The 21,573-nt window shown below is 36.2% G+C and overlaps 1 protein-coding gene across 5 annotated transcripts in view; it reads left to right on the top strand.

Moving 5' to 3' along the window:
• Positions 1 to 21,573, top strand: part of CCDC91 (coiled-coil domain containing 91) — a 338,801-nt gene that overhangs the window by 141,676 nt on the left and 175,552 nt on the right. For 4 of the 5 annotated variants that reach the window (XM_058558587.1, XM_058558584.1, XM_058558588.1 and 1 more), the window contains one exon: positions 19,608 to 19,685. The exons of the other annotated variant lie outside the window; for it this stretch is intronic. In XM_058558587.1, coding sequence (XP_058414570.1) covers positions 19,608 to 19,685 — 78 coding nt within the window. The remainder of the gene's footprint in view (positions 1 to 19,607; positions 19,686 to 21,573) is intronic. 5 annotated transcript variants of the gene reach the window in all.

Here is a 21,573-nt window from a genome sequence, read left to right as displayed (position 1 = left end):
AATCACCAACACTAAGCACAAAAACGCAAAAAACCTGGTAGTGAATAGACTGTGAAAAAGACATTTGTCTTTTCAGAATGAGAGCTGAAACAAGAAGGTAGAGAGCATCGCCTTGTTTGACCTTACCTGAGAATGTGTGTTAGGCAACTCAAAATTTTCACTACTCTATATATGTCCACAAATGACCATGGACATACCTGAAGTATTGATTTTGGGTTTACAAATAAATTTTAGTTAGTAAGCAAATTTGCATATATGTAATCTGTGAATAATGTGGTCAAGTATTTGGGAAAAAATGGGTCTATTGATGTCTCATCTTTTGCTTTTCACTTTTTTTTTTTTGTGTGAGGAAGATCAACCCTGAGCAAACATCCAAAGCCAATCCTCCTCTTTTTTGCTGAGGAAGATCTGCTCTGGGCTAACATCCTTGCCCATCTTCCTCTACTTTATATGGGACACTGCCACAGCATGGCTTGGCAAGCAGCACGTCCATGTGTACCTGGGATCCAAACCTGCGAACCGTGGGCCGCCGAAGTGGAGCGCACGCACTTAACCACTACACCACCAGGCCGGCCCTGCTTTTCACTTTTAACTGGTAGCTTTTTGTATTTCTGGAGACATTCCTCAGGGAATCTCATATTTCATTATTTTATTTCTTGTATTTTAAAACCTATTATTCATTTCCTCTGTTGAGCTTTAAATTTAGGAATCATTGGGATCGTTTTTGTACAGCCTTTCCCTACCTCCGAGTATAGAGACTTTATGACTGTCTAGTCTAGTTTCACATGTACATTTGCCCAAGTTTTAATGTGAATGTGACATAAATTTTCCAAATGTTTTCCTGTTTTTTGTATTAACATTTCTGTAGAAGACCTTTTCTATAATTACTTAGTTATTACCATTTAAAAATATACCCGATGATTTATTTTTGTTTGTTTCTGTACTTACTATTATTATTACTTTTTTTGGGAGGAAGGCTAGCTCTGAGCTAACATCTGATGCCAATCCTCCTCTTTTTGCTGAGGAAGATTGGTCCTGGGCTAACATCCGTGCCCAACTTCCTCTACTTTATATGAGATGCCGCCACAGCATGGTTGACAAGCGGTGCGTCTGTGCGTGCCCGGGATCTGAACCTGTGAACCCCGGGCCGCCAAAGTGGAGCGTGTGAACTTAACTGCTATGCCAGCGGGCTGGCCCCTCTATACTTATTTTTAGATGGACTTCTAGCAAAATTTATGTATGCATGTTTGTCTTTTTTAGTCTTAAAGTCTCAAACGGGGAAGTGTTTACTAGTTTTATTTTGTCGGAACTCTAATAGCCTAAGGAATGTGAGGTGCTGAAGGTAGCAGGGAAGTTTTCTTCTGTGTGGAATAGTTGGCTTCTCAACATTTAGTGTGGGAGTCAATTTGTTGGCATATTTCTATTGGTCTTTACCTAGCCTGATTGCCTCAAGCAATTTAAAAGAATGGTTTTTGAAGAGGAAAATACGTTTTATTTACAGCAGTTTTTTTTAAAGCACCTAATATGAGCTTATCATTTTCCTGGCATTATGAACAAATAGTTCCTTTTCTCTAAAGAGATCAGTAAGCTTAAAATCATCTATTTTTATTTCTTTCCTATCCCTGCATATAGTATACTCTTTCCCTTGCCCTTTCTAATCTGCTGAAGGCTTAGGAATCAGATAACTAGCCTTGTAGAATAGCTTGAAGAAGGGTAAGTGGCTTCTGTATTTGGCTTTGGGCACATTCTACTTTATGTAAAGCACATAAATTCTGGAGTGCAAATTTTTGTCACCTATATTTGCTCCTTAGCATGCATTCATTTTAGTTTATTTTTTACTTTAAAAAATGTTTTTCTGGGGCTGGCCCGGTGGCATAGCAGTTAAGTGTGCGCGCTCCGCTGTGGCAGCTTGGGGTTCAGATCCTGGGCGCGCACCGAGGCACCACTTGTCAAGCGATGCTGTGGCAGCGTCCCATATAAAGTGGAGGAACATGGGCATGGATGTTAGCCCAGGGCCAGTCTTCCTCAGCAAAAAGAGAAGGATTGGCATGAATGTTAGCTCAGGGCTGATCTTAGTCACAAAAAAAATGGTTTTCTGGTTTGCCTAGTAAGGTAAGGAAATCTAGTAGAGTGGCATCATATATGTTTAACTTATAGGAGATTTAACTCTGTGTACTGACAAAAGCAAAAACACTTGGGCCCTAAAGCAAGCAAGCAAACATAATAATAACAACCCTTCTCTCCAAATAGACAAACAAAATTAACGTGTGCCCTAAAATGTGAAATGGTAGGTATAGCTGTCCTATGCCGTCAGTAAGGCTGTGCCAGTGTCTCTCTTACTCTGTTAGCATTTCACTATAATATGTGTGATTTTAATGTTTAAAATTTTTTCCCCCATACAGCATGACCCCTTAATACAAATCAATTAGTTTATCTGATGATTAGCCAGAGGTAGAGTGATTTATTTTCGGTGTTAGAGAAGCTAGCTGTATTGGATAACGAGAGAAGATACAATATGTTGGGCTCCTATGTGTCCCTTTCCAAAGACTTGTCAAGAGTAACTTTTTTCTCCATGTATTCAGACTACAACCTAATTTCCATATGAGGTACCTCTTTACTTCAATATTTGATTGTCTGCCATATACCAAATACTACACTAATCACTTGATATACTTTCTTCACCTAATTTCTACTGTAAGGCAGTGTGATTGGCGTTATTAATCCCATTTTATAGTTGAAGAAAGTGATAGAGATAGTAAATTGCTTGCTCTAGGCCACATAGCTAGTAAATCACATTCCCCAGATTTGAAGTTGGGTTGACCTGACCATATGTGCTCTTTTTACTACATTAGGATTGGAGGTGAAATTTTACTGTAATTATTTTCTTAAAGGAGGTATCAAATATTAGTTACTGTTTTGTTCAGGGTTTAATTTTAAAAGTATTTTATTTAAATACTTCAACCATTTTGAATACAGTTGTAGTATATGGCAAACATCTCCCTGTCTCCCTTTTCTTCTTTTTGTTTTTGTTTGTTTTTAGAGCTTATATTAAACATGTTACCATTTGTTTGGTGGAGGGACAGCTTTATGAGCACCAATTCTTATACTGATGTTAAACAGTGTTGCTGTTATGGTCTGTAGAGGAATCTGGACTGTTTGTCACTACAAGAAAACCAAGACAAAAATATCATATAAAATTTTTTTTTCTTCCTCTCAGGTGTAGCAGAGATATTTGCCATAGATTTTAATTTTCTCAGAAATGATTGTTGGCTTATCATCAGAGTGTAATGTTTGAGCTACCTTGAGTGGTAGATTAAAAAACAAAAAGCAGCTCTTCTTGTTTTTTCCTTACCCCAAACTCCTTCCCAAAGAAACACAAATAGATCATTTTATCTAATTTCTTAGTAATAAATGGAAAAAATAAATAGGCAACTCCCAGTCACTAGAGCCCTAATTCAAGAAAATGAGATACTCCCAGAGTAGGATTGTTTGGAATATTTTATTCTGTCTAGGCTGGTTAGTTGTGAGGAGAAAATAATTAGTAATTGATGACAGGACAGGAAGAGAATCTGATTCATAGATACACTAATCAGAATAATAATTATTGGAAAATTGAGACGTATCCATACTATACTGCTAAATGTGATTTTTAAAAGTGTTCCTTAAGTCCTATTGGAACAAACAAGATTTATACTGTATATTATTACACATATTGGATATTTCTTCAGTGGTTACAGTGGTAAATTTTGTAGTTGTGGTTTGTAGTTGTGGTTACATTATCTCTTAAAGAAAACTTGTAGGGTCTTGAGGCTGGCCCAGTGGTGTAGTAGTTAAGTTCGTGTGCTCTGCTTTGGCAACCCGAGGTTCTTGGGTTTGGATCCCAGGTGTGGACCTATGCACCACTTAGCAAGCCATGCTGTGGCAGGTATCCTACATATAAAGTAGAGGAAGATGGGCACGGACATTAGCCCAGGGCCAATCTTCCCCAGCAAAAAGAGGAGAATTGGCAACAGATGTTAGCTCAGGGCTAATCTTCCTCACAAAAAAAAGAAAAAAAGAAAAGAAAACTTGTAAAGGTTTCCGCTTCAGAATTTTGATTTAGGCTAAAACTTGGCAGGGTTAGATTTAGTCCATTGGTGACTAATTTATTTTCTAAAGCTTGAAAAGTTTTGTTCAGATCCTAATAAGTGGTTATTTCTAGCATGCATGGTATTTTTTATTCCTAGAAAATGAACAAGCATTTTGGGCATGATTACAAACATGAAAGTAGACAGGAGAATAGAAAGGTCTGTCATTGCTAATGCTTTTGTGACCACAGGTAATTCCTTGTTGAATCACCTTAAAGAAGAAGAAAAAAAATAGTCCTTGCCAGAAGGTCCTGTGGGAAATTTTTTTTTTCTAAACTAAAATTTGATAACTATTCTAATTTTGTATATTTGTATGAATCATTGCATGTAATTTTCCATTTTTTTAAAGAGTTACTACTAACTAAAAGAAGATATTTTTTATTTTTCAATGTATTTATTCAAATTAATTTCTTCTGTAAGAAGATCTTTGTTTTCATAGTGCTGTGCTTTATCTGGATGATATGCAAAATACTTTTACAGCATCATTTTTGGTTCAAGTTACTGAGAGCTTATTAAAGCCTCACTATCGAGTAACTTTTCCAGGCCAATTGTCCCCAATTTAAATGGTTAATTTTACTTTAGTTTTTTTAATTTATGGCATAATTTTGATGATAATCGCTGTTCTCTGGAGATAAGTCTCTTTTGTGCTAAGAATTATTAAATTATTCATAATCCTTCCACCAAACACCACCATGCATTTGGTATGTTTTTCTTTTTAATGAATATTTGAATGTGATCAAAGTCATACTATTTGTATGCTATTATTATCCATCTAACATAACTTAAACATTTCCTATATTCTTATAAATTCTTTACAAATATAACTCCATAATATTCCATCATAGGAATGAGCCATAATTTTCAAAATCTTCTGCTTGTTGTACACCTAGATTGTTATTATTTTTATTTTCTTTACTATTTTAAAATTATGTTATCCCTGAATATCTTTATGTAATAAAGCCTGTCTTGATTTATGATTTTCTTTTTAGTGTAAATTATTAGAAGAGGAATAACTATATCAGAGGATGAAAATAAATTGGTTTCCTGAAAGGTTCGGTCAAGGTACATTCTTCTTTATTTTTATAGAAGACCCTCATGAGTGGAGAGGGCTCCTTTTTTTTTTTTTTTTTTTTTTGGTGAGGAAGATCAGCCCTGAGCTAACATCCGTGCTAATCCTCCTCTTTTTGCTGAGGAAGACCGGCTCTGAGCTAACATCTATTGCCAATCCTCCTCCTTTTTTTTTCCCCCAAAGCCCCAGTAGATAGTTGAATGTCATAGTTGCACACCCTTCTAGTTGCTGTATGTGGGACGCTGCCTCAGCATGGCCAGAGAAGCGGCAGCCGGGATCCGAACCCCGGGCCGACAGTGGTGGAGCGCGCGAACTTCACCGCTAAGCCACGGGACCGGCCCCTCAAGGTACTTGAGGTGCCCTCTTAGTGCTTGTCTCATACTTGCCTTATTGGTCAACTTAAATTACATTTAGAAAGAGTTTTGTTATTTGAAATTCATAAAATAGTATCACCTTTAAATTTGAATTTTTAAAAATTATACGTTGTGTTGGACTTAAAAGTATTTTCATCAAGTGCTTTTTTTTTGTTTTTACTAATTACCTATTCCCATGTTTTGAACATTTCTCTTTTAGGATTACAATATTTCTTAGAAACTTCTATAGATACTTTTTATGTTATGGGTATTAACTGTTATTTTTATTGTGAATATTTTTCCTAGATTAGTCACTTAATGAATGATTAGTAAATAGTGAGCACCAACTCACCAGACCTTGTTAGGGGAGAAAGCTCTGAATGCAAGAGACAAAGTCCTGAATTTATAGAGTCCACGTTTTAGTGGGGGACATAGACTTGGAACAAATAGGTAAATTTGTAGTTTGTCATGCCATGGTAAGTGCTATGAAGAAAAATAATGCAAAATATGGAGCTGGAAAATGATAAGATTTGATAGGGTGGTAGTGGAACGCCTCTCTGACAAGAGACTTTTAGGAAAGAAAGGTATAGGCCTTATGGATCTTGGGGGTGTGTGTGGGAGGTGGGTCAGGCAGAGGAAACAGTGTAAAGAGCTAAGGTTGTATTTCATGTGTTTTTAGAAAGAGCAAGGAGGTTGGGTTACTGGAAGGAATAATCATAGCAAGTAAGATTAGAGAGATACCATGGAGCCAGATTATATAAGGCTTTGTAAGCTAAGGTAAGGATTTTCGCTTTTACCTTGATTGACATGGGAAGCTATTTTGAGCAAAAGAGTGGTTGGCCCTCGTTAAAAAAAAAAAAAATCACTTTGGCTGCTGTGGGGAAAATATACCATGTAGGTGGAGGAAGACCAGTAGGAGGGTATCACTGTATTCCAGGGCAGAGAAGGTGGCTTGCACTTCTAGTAGCAAGTGGAGGTGGTGAGTGGTTGGATTCTGGTATATTTCTAAGGCAGAGCTGACGGGAATTTCTAATAGACTAATGTGAAGCATGAAGGAAAAACAGTTCTTCAGATCTTTGGTCTGAGAAGCTTAAACAATTCTCATTTACTGACATGGGAAGTCTGAGAGAAGAAAATGTTTGAAGAGGAGAGGGAATCAGTTCAGCTTGGGGAGGGTTAAATTTGAGATGACTTTTAGTCATTAATGTTGAATAGGCAATAGGTACAAGAGTCTGGCTTGGGGCTGGAGCATTTAAACATGTGACTAGATGAGATCACCTTCAGAGTAAATATCAGTAGAGAAGTTTGAACCCTGGGAGGCTGTATTCAACCACAGACCTGAGCCAGACTGCTGAGGTTTGAATCTTACCTCAGCTGTTTAGTGTGACTGGGCATGTTGCTTATTCCTAATGAATTTCGATTTCCTCATCTGTAAAATAAGGATAAACTAGTACTTAGCTGTTAGGCTTAAGTCACTGTGTTAATATATACACTACTTAGAGCTATGTTTGGTGCATAGTAAGCTCTATATAAGTGGTTCTGAAACATTTTGGTATTTAGGACCATTTTACCCTTTTAATAATTATTGTGGATCCAAAGGGATTTTAATTATGTGGGTTATATCTATTGATATTTACCATATTAGAATATAAAACAGAAACTTTAAAAATATTTATTAACTCATTTAAGAAACGATGATAAACCGATTACGTTAAAATAACTTTTTATGAAAACATAACTATATTTTCCAAAATAAAAACAGATTTAGTGAGAAGAATAACATTGTTTTATATTTTTGCAAATCTCTCTACTCTCTATGTTTGTGGAAGACAGCTGGATTCTCATATCTCCTTGTTTATTCAGTCTTTGGTGATATTACAGGTCCTACCACCTCTGGAAAAATTCACTGTGTATTCATGAAAGAATGAGAGTGAAAAAGACAAATAACATCTTAGTATTTATTTATTTTTACCCCAAAGCCCCAGAAGATAGTTGTATGTCATAGCTGCACATCCTTCTAGTTGCTGTATGTGGGACGCGGCCTCAGCATGGCTGGAGAAGTGGTGCGTGGGTGCGTGCCTGCGTCTGAACCCTGGCTGCCAGCAGCGGAGTGCGCGCACTTAACCACTAAGCCATGGGGCCGGCCCACATCTTAGTATTTTTATGAAAATAGTTTTGAGTAGATGAACTTTCTGAAAGGGTTGCAGGAACACTCAGTGAATGAGATTGCCATTGCTGTTGTAACAGCCTGCATTCCTTGGCTCATGGCACCCTTCGGTTTTCAAAGCCTGAAATGGCTAGTTGTGGCGTTCTCCTATTGCGTCACTCTGACACAGACTCTTCTGCCTCCTTCTTCCACATTCAAGGACTCTTGTGATGACTTTGGACTCACGAGGGTAATCTGCCTATTTTAAAGCCAGCTGATTAGCAATGTTAATTCCGTTTGCTACCTTAATTATTCTTTGCCATGTTACCTGATATATTCACAGGTTCCAGGAATTAGGATGTATTTATCTTTGGGAGGCCATTATTCTGCCTGTTACACTTTGGGTTCCTTGACCACACTTTGAAAACTTCAGTTCTATGTAGACCTTTCTTATTATTGTTTTGTCATCCTCAATTATCATTGCTTCTGAAATTTGAGACACCCAGTGTTTAGAGAGAAGATGAATAGGGACCAGGAAAAGGAGATTTAAGAATAAGTGGCCACTGGGGTAAGAGGAGAAATGAGAGTTGGTTGTTCAGGCTGAGAGAAGACAGTATTTCAGAAAGGAGAGAGTGGTCAACTGTGTCAAATGCTGCTGGAAGGTTACCTAAAATGAGGACTGAGAAGTGTACAGGTGTAGTAGCAACAGTAATACCCCCCCACCCCCAGATGTCCATATGCTAATCCCCAGAATCTGTGAATATATTACCTTACATGGCAAAAGGGACTTGACAAGTATGATTAAGGTTTCAGACTTTGAAGTGGAGCAATTATCTTGTGTTATCTTGGTGGGCCCAATCTAATCACATAGTCCTTAAAAGTGGAGAACCTTTCCTGGCTGTGGTGTGTATGCATGTACGTATGTTTGTGTGAGAGAGAGAGACAGAGAGAAGCATGAGAAGAATTTGACGCCCTTTTGCTGGTTGAGATGTAGGACCCATGTGCAAGGAACTGAATTCTGCCAACAGCAAGGAAAAGGGTTTCCCCTAGCACCTCCAGAAAGGAACATAATCCTTCCAGCACCTTGATTTTAGCCTGATGAGACCTGTCTTGTCTTCTCATTTACAGAACTGTCAGATAATAACTTTGTGTTGTTTTAAACTATTAAGTTTGCAGTAATTTGTATGCAGCGATGGAAAATGAATGCAGTGTGGATGAGCCGTTTTTGCATCGTGGTGGGAATGAAGGTCTGTTGGAGTGGATTTAAGAGAATGGGAGAAAAGGAAGTGGAGGCACAATGAGTAGAGACAGTTCTTCAGTGGATATGAGACGGGAGATTTTTTTTTGATGGAAAATATTACAGCATGTTTATATCGTTATAGGATTGATTGAGGTGAATGGGAAAATTGATGATCAAGTGAGAGAGGTGCTAGGGGGAGATCAAAGTCGCCGAATAGTTGAGGGGGTATAGGATCTAGTAGATGAGTAAGAAGTGTTATCTTCAGATAGAACTTTTACTTTTGTTCTTTTATAATAACAGTAGGAAAGACTGCATATATGAGTACAGATACAGATAGACTAGTAGATGTAATAGTAGGACTGTGTGGAAAGTCTTTTCTATTAGCTTCCATTTTATGAGAATGGAGTAAGGAGGGTTGAGGAAATACTGGTTGTTTGAGAGTGAAGAGAAGGTGTGAAGTAATAGGCTTAGGTTCGTGGATAGAACGGATCACTAATATTACATGTCTGAATTGGACAGACTTATTTGGCTTTTCATTTAGTGTAGCTAGACAACCTTAGATATTCTGCTTAGGAGCCTGGCCCTGCAAATTTAAGGCATTGAAGAGTAGAAAATGCATATTTCCTGCAGTCAGTTGAAAGAGGGAGAGAGACTGAGATTGATATTGAGAGAAGGGGATACACACACACACACACACACACACACACACATAACGTGTGTGTGTGTGTATATAACATATACATTTATATCCTATCGATATCCCTATCAATTTCTCATATATATATAATATATAACATATATGCGATATACATGCATATGTTTGTGGATGCCTCTACTCATATATGTACATGCATATATGCATACATACACACACGTCTGTATCTGGAGATGGGAAAGGGAGAGATTGAAGGAAAGAGATTGAGGGAGAGAGTAAGGGTGCTAAGCCACACATACTCAACCTTTTCTTACCAACTCAACAATTGTACAAATTACCTCGCCTTCTGTGTGTAGGGAAGGAGGGAATAAGTAGGTGAGTGGGGCGCAAGAGGTCAAAAGAGTTACTGAGTTTCCTATCACATGGAATAATGAACTTAGAGAAAATTTTTTCCAACAGTTCAATTTCTTTATATTGTTACCTATAATTTCATCAATAAAGTAGGGAGTAGAGGAGAGGAATATGTCTTTTTCATCATTGTGGTATTTTCTAGGCTTATAATTATGACACTAAATAATTCACTACTAGGACTATTAGATATCAATTTTTATAATATAGCAAATGTTCATGGAGTATTTTTCTCTCATTTTATCAAACAACTTCTCTAGAAATCTGTGTTATTTGACCTTTTGGTGCATTGAGGATTTTATAGCCCTATCAAGGCTGATACCTCTGTTTCTTGACAGATAGTATACATTATTCTAACATTAATATCATAAAAATTGACGTGACTTTTCTCAGAGTGAGATAATGTTTTTGCTGGCTTTCCAGCTACTTTTGCCAGAATAAGAGAGACAGAAAAATAATTTAGCATCTGAAAGATGTAAATCATATTTTGTAAGTCACAAATAATTTCTTCTGGTATTTTAAATTCATATATAAAATAATTATTGTTCTTATACTTTGGAACCAATAGGTATTTTGACAAAAGGAAAAAAAGTGCAGTGTAAAATTTTAGGACCATAATTGCAGTAAAAAGTCCAAGTTATTAAGAAGGTAACATTTATGGAGGAATTAAGTTTAGTGACTTTTGCAAATCTTAAAAGAGTATATCTAATTTAGAGTTAATAAAATTACGTACTAATCATTAATTGACTCATTTTATAAGAAAATAGTGAATTTTGGTGGTGATTGTGCCAGCATATATATTTGCTTGTTGCTGTTTCCTTTTCGACATGATTGAACTCCAATAAATGAATATGTATTAGAAGAGATGTCATCTGTGTGGTCACTTATAGAGAGTAGAAGAAATTTCCTTATAGTATGGGCTTTCTCTGTATTTCTATGAATATTTTCTTGCCTCATTTGAAAAAAAATAGATTTCTTTCATATGTTTAATATGCTTATCCGTATTCAATGTCAAACCTTATCAGTGTATATAGTCTTCACTGTCAGACGAAAACTTGAAAATAAAATCTTTTTGATTTATCTTCTTCCCAATTTTCATCAAAAGTGAAGGGAGCAGCTGGCCTGGTGGGTGTAGTGGTTAAGTTCGCACGCTCCACATCAGCCCCTGGGGTTCGCGGGTTTGAATCCCAGGCGCGGATCTGTGCACTGCTCATCAAGCCGTGTTTGATGGCGGCATCCCATACACAAAATGGAGGAAGATGGGCGTGGATGTTAGCTCAGGGCCAATCTTCCTCAGCCAAAAGGGGAAGATTGGCAACAGATGTTAGCTAACGGCCAAGCTTCCTCACCAAAAAAAGAAAAAAAGAAAAAAAAAAAGTGAAGGGAAGATGATGATGAAGAAAACTGGTATTTACTGACTGGCTACTATGTGCAAGGCACTGTGCTGTGTACTTTATGTGCATTATTTATTTAATTCTCACAGTAATCCTGTGAGGTTATTATTTCCTTTTTACAAATGAGAAAATTTAAGTTTAGCTATTGGCATTTGAATGAAGTCTTTCTTTTAGGCCCACTATTCTCTTCTTCAGTAAATATTTAGTAAATACTTGATTGTATATATCCTTTGCCTAATGTCAGCCAGATGCCAATAGACAGAGAAGGGATCTGCCTACATAGAATTACAGGAAAGCTACGATTATTGTTTCCTCCCTCAAAATGTCAACTCTCACATCGTTATGGAAGTGAGAGGTCTAAAATCAGCATGTCAGCAGGGCTGTGCTTCCTCCAAAGGTTCTAGGGGAGAATCTTTCCTTGCCTCTTCCTGCTTCTGCTGGCATCTGATGTTCTTTGGCTCGTGGCAGTATAACTCCGTTTGTGCCTTCATCTTCACGTGGCCTTCTCCGGTGAATCTCTGTGTTTCGAGTCTCACTCTCCTTTCTCTTACAAGGAAACTAATCTTAGGGTTGAGGGCCCACTCTAAATGTAAGATGATCTTATCTTGCAATGCTTAATTATGTCTGCAAAGACCCTATTTCCAAGTGAGACTACATTCACAGATACCAGGGATTAGGACTTGAACATATCTTTTGGGGGGGGCTCACAATTCAACCCACTAGAAGCACCAAAGATGAACTTCAGTATATTTAAAAATGTGAAGGCAAATTATAATACTGTGGGCAGAAACACTCAGAATATAAAGACAAATGACCAAAACATTAAAAAGTGATTTTTATTATTAAGTGATTTTTCTTTTCTCAAAGTATTAAATGTTTTGAGAAGCTGTGTTATTAGAAACTCCCTTTCTGTTACCAGAGTTAAAATACATCGAACGTTTGAGAGTAGGCTTCAAATGGGAAAAGTCATAGATAAACAATAATGTACGACAACAATTTCACCATTAAAAAAAAAGAAAAAAATGGGAAAAGTCATAAAAAATTACAAGAATTTTAGAGAGGTTTAACATCCTTATTGATTGGGATAATGTTGGTAGATTTATCCTATACATAAGGCATAAATCTTTAACATTAGCTGGCTCAAAATTGTTCCTTGATACCCCTAAGTAGGCAAGTAGGATGATTTGTTGTACTTGTTCCGGTACGAGTAGGTATAGCCCTTTATATGATTTCAAACCGTCCTAAGACTCTCTCCTTTCCTCCCTCCTCCCCCTTTCTTCTTCCTTCCTCTCTCCCTCTTTTCCTTCATCTTTTCCTTTCCATTCTCTTCTTTTTTTCCCCTGCTTGGCTTGAGTTAGTTTTGAGCATCTGCTTCTCAAGACACTTTGCCTTTGAAGACTTTCAGTCAAACTCGAAGATAAATAGTAATTTCTTTTAAATCTGGCACAGAGTGGAGTTTCTGCCTTTCCTATTGGAGCAAATAATAAGATGACATTGAAGTAGCAGTTGGAACAGGGCCGATCCAATCAACAAATTAGTCAGGAATGTAGCCAGGGTTATGCAAGAGACCATATTCCCAGGCTGTTCGGGATTTGGCCTTTATTCTTTAACAGATTGTAGTTGGTAGAGGAGATGTTATGCTAATGGAGAAATGATAATAACAGTAATGGCACTGTTGTAAATATATCATCTCCACTTATGAATTTCGCTTGAGTAGTTGTTTTCATCTTCAGAGTGATGAATTAAGTATGATCTGCTTCTTCATTTCTTACTTGCTAACTACTAATTCCTTTCCTTAAAGTTTTGGTTTAGATGTGGATTTGACATTATTATGTCTGGGTTTTTTAAGTTAGCATATAGAAAAATCTTGTGTGCTGGTGTGAACAAATTGTGGGGTTCTTTGCGTGCATTCATTGCTGTATTTGTGAGGAAACTTCCAGAAGGAGTTTGTTTCAGCTTGCTTTTGATTGAGGATTCAGCAAAACTGATGGTTTTGGATTCTGTGTGCTGATGAAATCCATGCCGTGTGTTAAGGCAGCCATTAATGGGATAGGGCCAGAGATGAAAATTAATCCTTTGAAAGAGTTTGGACATCTGAAGTTAAAGGGACAGACTTATTATGGGTATCTGTTTCAGTACTGGGTATAGTTTACTATGGCAAAAATGCTTTATTTCCATATGTAATATTACTTTATACTTTTAGACTGATTCTTACATGCTTGTGTTATTTTTTCCCTCCTGTTTTATATTTGGCTAAATATTTGAACTAGACTGTGAGACTGCGTAAGATTTTGAAGGATTCTGTCATGTGTTGTTACTTGTTACTGATTGTATAGAGAGACTAAGAAATGGGATAAATGAGGAAGCAGTGATTAAACATTTATTCAATGGGAAAGAGTTGTTGCATAATGCTTTGTTATGCCAGTGAAACCTACTTTCTGTTAGAAACCAAGTAGGCTTGTTGCAACTATCACATGCAGGGTCAGTGAGAGATGCAGAAGTGGTGTCTTGTTGTTTTTGTTCTTGTTTTGACAAAGTAGGTACATATGGGATAATCTTCTTTGTGCTTATCTGATGTTTACAATTAGGCCACTTTGGTGTATTGGATTCTTCAGATTTTGGTGGGGGGATTTTATACCATTTCTCAGTCAGAACCTTTCAGTGCATTGGTTGGATGTTATTTATCCCACTATCTGTATTTTGATTTCTTGCCCTGCAAATTTCCTTTAGGAATGTCTGGAGGTGTTTATGGCTGCCTTATCCAATATAGTTGATTAGTAGTTGTGAAAGAGAAGTAATCTTGTGGCTTCAGAGGAAGTGGTGGGGAAGCTTGTGTTGGAAAACCTTTCTGAGACAATATTAGCTAATTATGTTCTGCTAATTATCTCAGCCTAATTATAGACCTGCTCTTGGCCAAAGAATTTAGAAAGTGAGAAGCAACTGCTTTCTAATAGGTGGAATATAATGATTGATGGATCTTTGGAGTTCCCTCCCTTCCTCCTTCTTCCTTCCTTCCTTCCCTCCCTATTCCTTCCTTCCCTCCCTATTCCTTCCTTCTTTCCCTTCTTTCTTCTTGCATCTGTATGGCAGAGGATCCTTTTACTATGCATGGATTCATTTATTAGAGGTGATTAGTATGGGTTCTGTTTGGTTTGGCAATAGCCAACAATATAATGTGAATTGAGAAATGTTTATCAGTTTGTGCCACAAGCTTGGGCTTTAAAAAAATTTTGTTTGTATAAATCTTGATTCAGATATCTGAATTGAGTTTTGTCATCAATATATCAATGATGATTGCTTAAAATATTTTGCTAATTTCTCATTTTTCTGTGAAGCGTCTATATTTGTTAATTATGTGTTTCCTATTTACATATGTATTTATTCAACAAGTAATTTTTCAATACCAATCATGTCCAGGCGTATTAAGAGTATTAAACCCATGTATATTTAATAATTTTGGCTAGGAGTTGGTAGTGGAGTGATTATGGGTAGTAGAGAATTGGTTGGAATGTGCTTCTAATAACCTTTGAAAATCTCCTTACTTTACGTCATCTTTGTCAGAGCAAAATTTCTGGTTGGCAGTAATGAATTGATGAGTGACTATTTCAAGTTTTACCAAGAGTGATCAATTTGTGTCTTACTTTCATCAGAAGGCATGACTTATGACATGTGAGTCTATGTATTATTGAGTTTTATACAGAAAACAAATCTGTTGATGAGGAATTGGGAATATTCTCAAATATGTCTTTGACAGGATATTTTTTAATAAACATTGGGTTGGCTATCCGGAGATCTAATTGATTCAGGCTTTGCCCTGCCCTTATTGAACTCAGTGACCTTGAACAAACTTCTTGACCTCTCTAGGCCTCAGTTTCATCATTTATAAAATGAATACATTGGAATAGCTCACCTTTAAAGTCTCTTCTTGTTGAAAATGTCTGTAGTTTTGTTTAAGGTGAGAGCATTTTCCTGAATCTTCCCTTTTTAGTGATGGTTTTGGGTTTGACATTTTGAAAGAAAGCTATCATTGTGGTCAAATTTGGTTTTGACTACTTTGAAGATAGGTTGTAAATTTTTGGCTCTATATTCTTAAAATAAAGTTTCAGGCCATGTACGACTATTTGGTTATTCCTGTGTTTTTCTTTTGGTAACTCGGCAGCCTGGTGTGTTACAATGTGGTTGTATGATTGCCATCAGTAACACTGAAGTAAGCAAAAGGGGGCTTGATTGATCTAGTTTTAGCATACTATATCATAGAAAGCATTAAGAAAGTTGGAAGAGTATTTTACAAATGATTTAATCCAACTTACTCATTTAACAAATAAAGAAATGTGCCCAAAAATGTTTGTTAATTTATGTGCTGAGCTTATATCAGAAAAAGAATGTTCATCATAATCTCGCTCGTTCACTCAACAAACATATAAGTGAACCTGTTAAGTAGCCTCTTCTGTGAAGACCAGGTTTTAAATATATTTTTAACGTTTTTATTATGATATTAAGTAACTCTGTCTCTCTCTGATAAAGAATGAAACACTTTTAGCACTTTCAAAATATATTTGACCTTCAAATCCTGTCCATTCTGTCTCTTCTTTATTCAGTTCTTATTTATTGAGCTGACATTATATACAAGGCACCATTTGACATACGTACATTCAATGGCAAGTAAAATTTGACCTTCCCAAATTGAAATTAATGTCAAACTTTGAAATCTCTTTAATGTCTGTCTTTTCCTCACCTTTCCCAAGCGCCATAGTGTTAGAGAGTACCATCATTATCTTTCTCAATATAGTAGAGGGAGACAGGCAATGAACAATAAGTACAAAACAGTAAGTACTGATAGGTGCTATGAATAAAAATAAAACATGATTAGTGGACAATGATGAGCGTGTGCTGTTTTATATAGAGTGGGTCAGAGAGCATCTCTCTGGTATGATGATTTTTGAGCAGTATCTAGAGGAAATGAGTGTGCAATGTCTGGGGCAAAGAGTATATCAAACATAGCAGATAATGAGTTCAGTAGCCTTAGAGCAGTAATGATTAATGATTTGAGGAAAGCCAGTGACAACAGATGGAGGGGCTTAGGGAGAGAGGGGTATAGCCTTGGGCTATGGGAAGGATTACAGAGTTTATTTGTAGTAATATAGAAGCTACTTGGAAATTTTGATCAGATGTGTGATATTTCGTTATTCAACAGATACTTATTGAGCACCCACACTGTGCTTGGTACTATTTTAGGTGCTGTGGATATAGCAGTGAACAGTTCCTGCCATCATAGAGATTACATCTTACATTCTTTATGATCGCCCAAAAGTTTTAAAAGGATTGTTTTGGCTGCTGTATTGGAGGAAGGGTAGATTCAAAGAGGCAAGGATGTTATTATTGTAGTCCTGTTGAGAAATGACCGTGGCTTGGACTAGAGAAGTAGCAGTGGAGATGCTGACAAGTGCTTAGATTCTGGATCATGAGATGGGGCTAATAAGAGGTTTAAATAAGTAAAGTAAATGAACCAATATTTGTAAAGGGTGTTACAAATATTGGTTCATTTAAGAGTTTATTAAAGAATTAAAAATGAAGATCGAGTCAATTACATTTTCTGAGGTATTGCATGTGGATTGTGAAGGGAAAAAAGGAGAGAAATTAAAAATGATTTCAAGATGTTTTTGTTGGAGCAACTGGCAGTTTGGTAGAAGAAAATCAGAAGTTAGATGTTGGACATATTAACTTGGAGATTCCTTTTAGATATCCATGTAAAGACCTTCATAGGCAGTTAGATATATAAATAGAGGGATCAGCCATGGCGGGGTTGGAGATATAAATTAAGGAGCTGTATCTATTATTAAAATAGATAATATTTAAGGTAATAGAATTAATTAAGATTAATTAGAGGTTGAACAAGATTAAGAAGAGGTGTGATCCCCAGGGAACTCCTACGTTTCGAAGTTGGGGCAATGAAAAGGGGCCAACAGAACAGACTGAGGAGGAATAGATAAGAGGAGAATCAAATAAAGGAAATATTCCAAGAAGCAAGGAATGGATTTGGTGTGATGATGGCAGCAACAGAAGCTGCATAATTTTTGAATCCTCTAAGATTTTCTTACAAAATTAGATTAAGATAGTTAAAGCAAAAATCTATGAATACCATCTTCAACAAAAAAATAGATGGCAGTTCATATGAATTTTCGAGCACAAGCTGATAGAGCTGAACTATTGACAGCAGCAAGACGTGCGTGTCTATCACATCTGTGCTGGAGTGATGGAGGGGAACATAAAGGAGATTTAGGATAATCCTGAGAGAGTCTAGGGACCCAGACATTGCCGCCCCAAAAGGAACAGTTCCCACAGAGTAGAGGACTTGGGAGACAGATCTGAGGACAAAAGCTGAAACTGGCAGAGTGCTCTAGCCCTCATTTCTCTGGGAAATAACCACAGAGAGTACCCTTCTTCAAGTACAGAGATGCATAGTGAAGGGAAATGGTGGGGAGTAGACCCTGAAGGAAGGAGAATGTTCAGATGCTGGGAGAGGAGGGATTCAGAGAAAGCAGATATCAGAAAGTACCGGAGAAGTGGCTACCCTGAAAAAAAATTTTTTTATTACCTTATAATAACAACAGAAGAGGAAGCCCTAGACTCGTGAAGCTAGGAAGGTTGTTTAGGCTCACTTATTCCTTATTCAGGAACCTCTTCCTAAAAGTAAACTGAAACATGTGTAAGAAAAAAGGATTGTGGTGGAACTGTGTATAAAGATAGAAGCATTTGAAGAATAGCATAAATCAGAAGTAGAATAGTTCAGTAATGAGAAAAGGGAACAGTTAAATAAGAAGATATAGCTGATAGACACAAAAAAGAATTAGAAATAAAAGAAAAGAAAAACTTGCAAAATGAAAACTGAAAGAATGAAAGAGTGAATGTAGTACTATAGAAAGAAAGAAAATTAAAGGATGGGAAAAAGAAAAGTGAAATATCAAATAAATGAAGGATTTGAGAGAAAGGAATAATTATAGAAAACAGGTAAAACTGATCTAGTACGTGTATAAATGGAATCCCTCAAGAACAAATCCAAAGAGATGAAACAGAATTATGTGCAAAATATAATTCAACAAACTTTCAGGAAATAAAAGAAGGCTAGTACCTTATATTTTGAAAGTGCATATGTGTACCTGGGAAAGTAAACCCCAAACAGTCAATTATGGGACATATTCTAGTGACTTTAAGGAAAGTAACATTCAAAAGAACATCTCAGAAATCTATAAATACCATGACTTTAATTTTTGGTTTGCCCAGACAGTCCATATTTATGCCTATTATCCTAGTGTAATTATTAATAGTAACCCCTTTTACTCTCAAAAGTGACCCAATTTGGAAGATAAATTATATAGTCAACCTAAATATAAGGTAAAGAAAGTTAGATCCATGTCGGACTTTCAAAAAACACATTTTATGCCAAAAAATAATGTAACATAATTAAGATACTCAAGGAAAGAAACTGTGAATCTAGGATTTATATACGGCTTACTGATTTTCCGTTTTAAAAATTGCAAATGATTCTTAACATTCAAAAACCATTTCTTCTCTATTTTCTTGAGCATATTAATCATATATATTTTAAACTCTTTGGTAGCTAATATTTGAATGCCCCGTGGGTCTATTTCTTTTGTCTTTTCTGTTTTCAGTTTTTTTAATCTCGTCTGTTGTCATCCTTGATAATTTTGTGCTGAAACTGTATGTACAGTGTGTCTGAAAAATTGGAAAAGCTCTGTAGGATATTAACTTTCCCTAAAGAGAGTTCATCGTTTCCTTTCCTAGGAAGGTAGAAGTGGGGGTTGATCACTTTAATCCAGTGGTTCTCAAACTTTGTTATGTATTAAACTATTGATATGTATGTATTAGGAGAAATAATAAAAAAAAATAGAGACCCAGGCTTATTGAAGTAACACAGGGCCTCTTGTCTCTTGATCCAGGTCCAGAATTTCGACATACCCCGAGGGATAACACCATGGCCTTGTGTTATCTCAGACCTCAGTGAGGTGTTCCTTTCTCAGTTATTGTTTCTGTTTAATTCTCATTGCCACAGCCCTCTAATAGCTTTTCTTTTTGCTTTCAGCTGTAGCATTGGTGTGCCACAAACCACGCAATTATTCATGGATGCAAAAGTCAATGGTTTTATTATTTTATAAACAAAAGAACAAATCATGGTTTAGTTTCTTTTTTCTTTCAGGAAAAACATAAACAAGAATTGGAAGACATGAGGAAGGCTGGTCATGAAGCCCTCAGCATTATTGTGGATGAATATAAGGTAGAGGTTTGAGAGTCTGTTTTTTAATTCATTTAAACTTTGGCAAACTTAAGTAAAAAATTTACACACACAATGTACGCAGACATACAAATTATAGAATTATAGTCTTATTCTGGTATAGAATTTTTTTCGATTGACTGATAAATGTTCATTGAAAGCATACTTGGTAGATTACAAATGTAATGTTAGACGTTGCTCTGCGCTTGAGAAGTTATAGAAGAAACTTGGTTGAGAGCCACTCATTTACCTCTTCTTTGTCTAGTATCAGTATTTTACACTCATTTAAAAAGAGAAGATTTAAAAGTTTCAAGCATTAGATATTATGATTTGCTTTAAAAAGATCAGGAATTGAATCAATTAGCCTACAAAGTTATACTTAATTTGTCAGATTATACTTATAATCAGTTAGTATACAAACTATATAAATTCTTTTATAGCAGGGAACTGTGCTATAAATACATTTCATGTAGCTTTCCATATTAATTTATTGATGACCTTCACATTTTGCACAATGATATTAACAGTACTCTGAAGAAGAATAACATCTGATATGTTAATTTTCATGTAAAATTTTACAGTCAAGGTATTCTAAAAATGTACTCAGAATCAACTTCATAATAATATGGAAAAAAAATAATTCAGATAGAAAAAATAGGCAATGTTGTCTTGGTAGGTTAGATGTCTTTATAAATGTTGATAATTTATGGCCCATTATGGAACAAGAAGAGAAACAATAATTTTTTTTTCCATTCTAAATTCAAGCATGAGAAGTCCATGTGGTAATTATTTTATTATGCTTCTCTTTTTTAGACGGTAACTTACTTTTCATTAATATCTTTTAAAGCTTTATTTTGTTAAAATATATGAATGTTTTCATAGACGATTCATTAATCATTAGATAACTCAAAAACAAACCAAAATATGACTTCTAGTCACTCTTGGTAACAGGAGTTGTGTGAACATTCTCATTGCATTTATTCATTCCTTAATTCAAGAAATATTATTAACTTCCTTCTTTGTGCCAGGGACTGTCGTAGAAACAGCACTGAACAAAATAGCCAAATCCTCGCTCCAGTGGAATATATATTCCACACCTACACACCCGTGCACGTGCACATGCACATACCATATATAGGAAGTAAGGAACCTAAAGCCATAGCTTTTCTTGATGTGTCAGTGTTCAGGGCTTCACACTTTTACCTCTCCTACCTGTGCAGGTATTTACTCAAATATGCAACTGGACTGGAGAAATCTGCTACCTTCTTACCACTAGTCTTGGCTTCTAGGGATCTTCCATTATTCTGGTTATCCTGGACTAGATGTGATCACTCATTATTTTCCCCTCCAAGTTGAGTTGAGATATTGTTGAGGAGTTTGAAAAAAGATTTTATTAGAAAAGATAGTGAAAAATACCAAATAAACTAAAATAAAAATGACAAAAACCTAAAAAATAATGCACAAGAAGATGCATTATTTTTGCATTAACCTCTGCTTGCAGAAATATGGAGTAGACATTTTTCCCTCTATTCTTCCTACTAAGTACAGCTCAAGAAACTCCGGACATTATATCTAAAACAGACATATGACCCTGAAAGTTAGACAGAACAAGGTAGACTGGCTAGGCACCTTGGGATCCAAGTAGCTACATGATGCTGAGTTCTCGGGTTTTCTTTTTGCCTCATTTGCCCCAGGCTATTGCTGGAGAAGTGAGCAACCCAGAAATACCAAATAGGCACAGACAACAAACCCCAAGAAAAGCCTGCTCTCTCTACCCAAAAGACCAGGAAAGCCTCCACCTAGCAAGACAGAAAACAATTAGATAGTAACCGTTCAACTTCTACCAAACACCATAGAACAAACTGTGGCCCCACCCCCAGCCTTGCCAACA

The sequence above is a fragment of the Diceros bicornis genome, chromosome 17 (genome assembly GCF_020826845.1).
Source record: "Diceros bicornis minor isolate mBicDic1 chromosome 17, mDicBic1.mat.cur, whole genome shotgun sequence".
In the NCBI taxonomy this organism is placed as follows: domain Eukaryota; kingdom Metazoa; phylum Chordata; class Mammalia; order Perissodactyla; family Rhinocerotidae; genus Diceros; species Diceros bicornis.
Note: the sequence above shows the minus strand (reverse complement) of the source record. Positions and strands in the feature narration are given on the sequence as shown.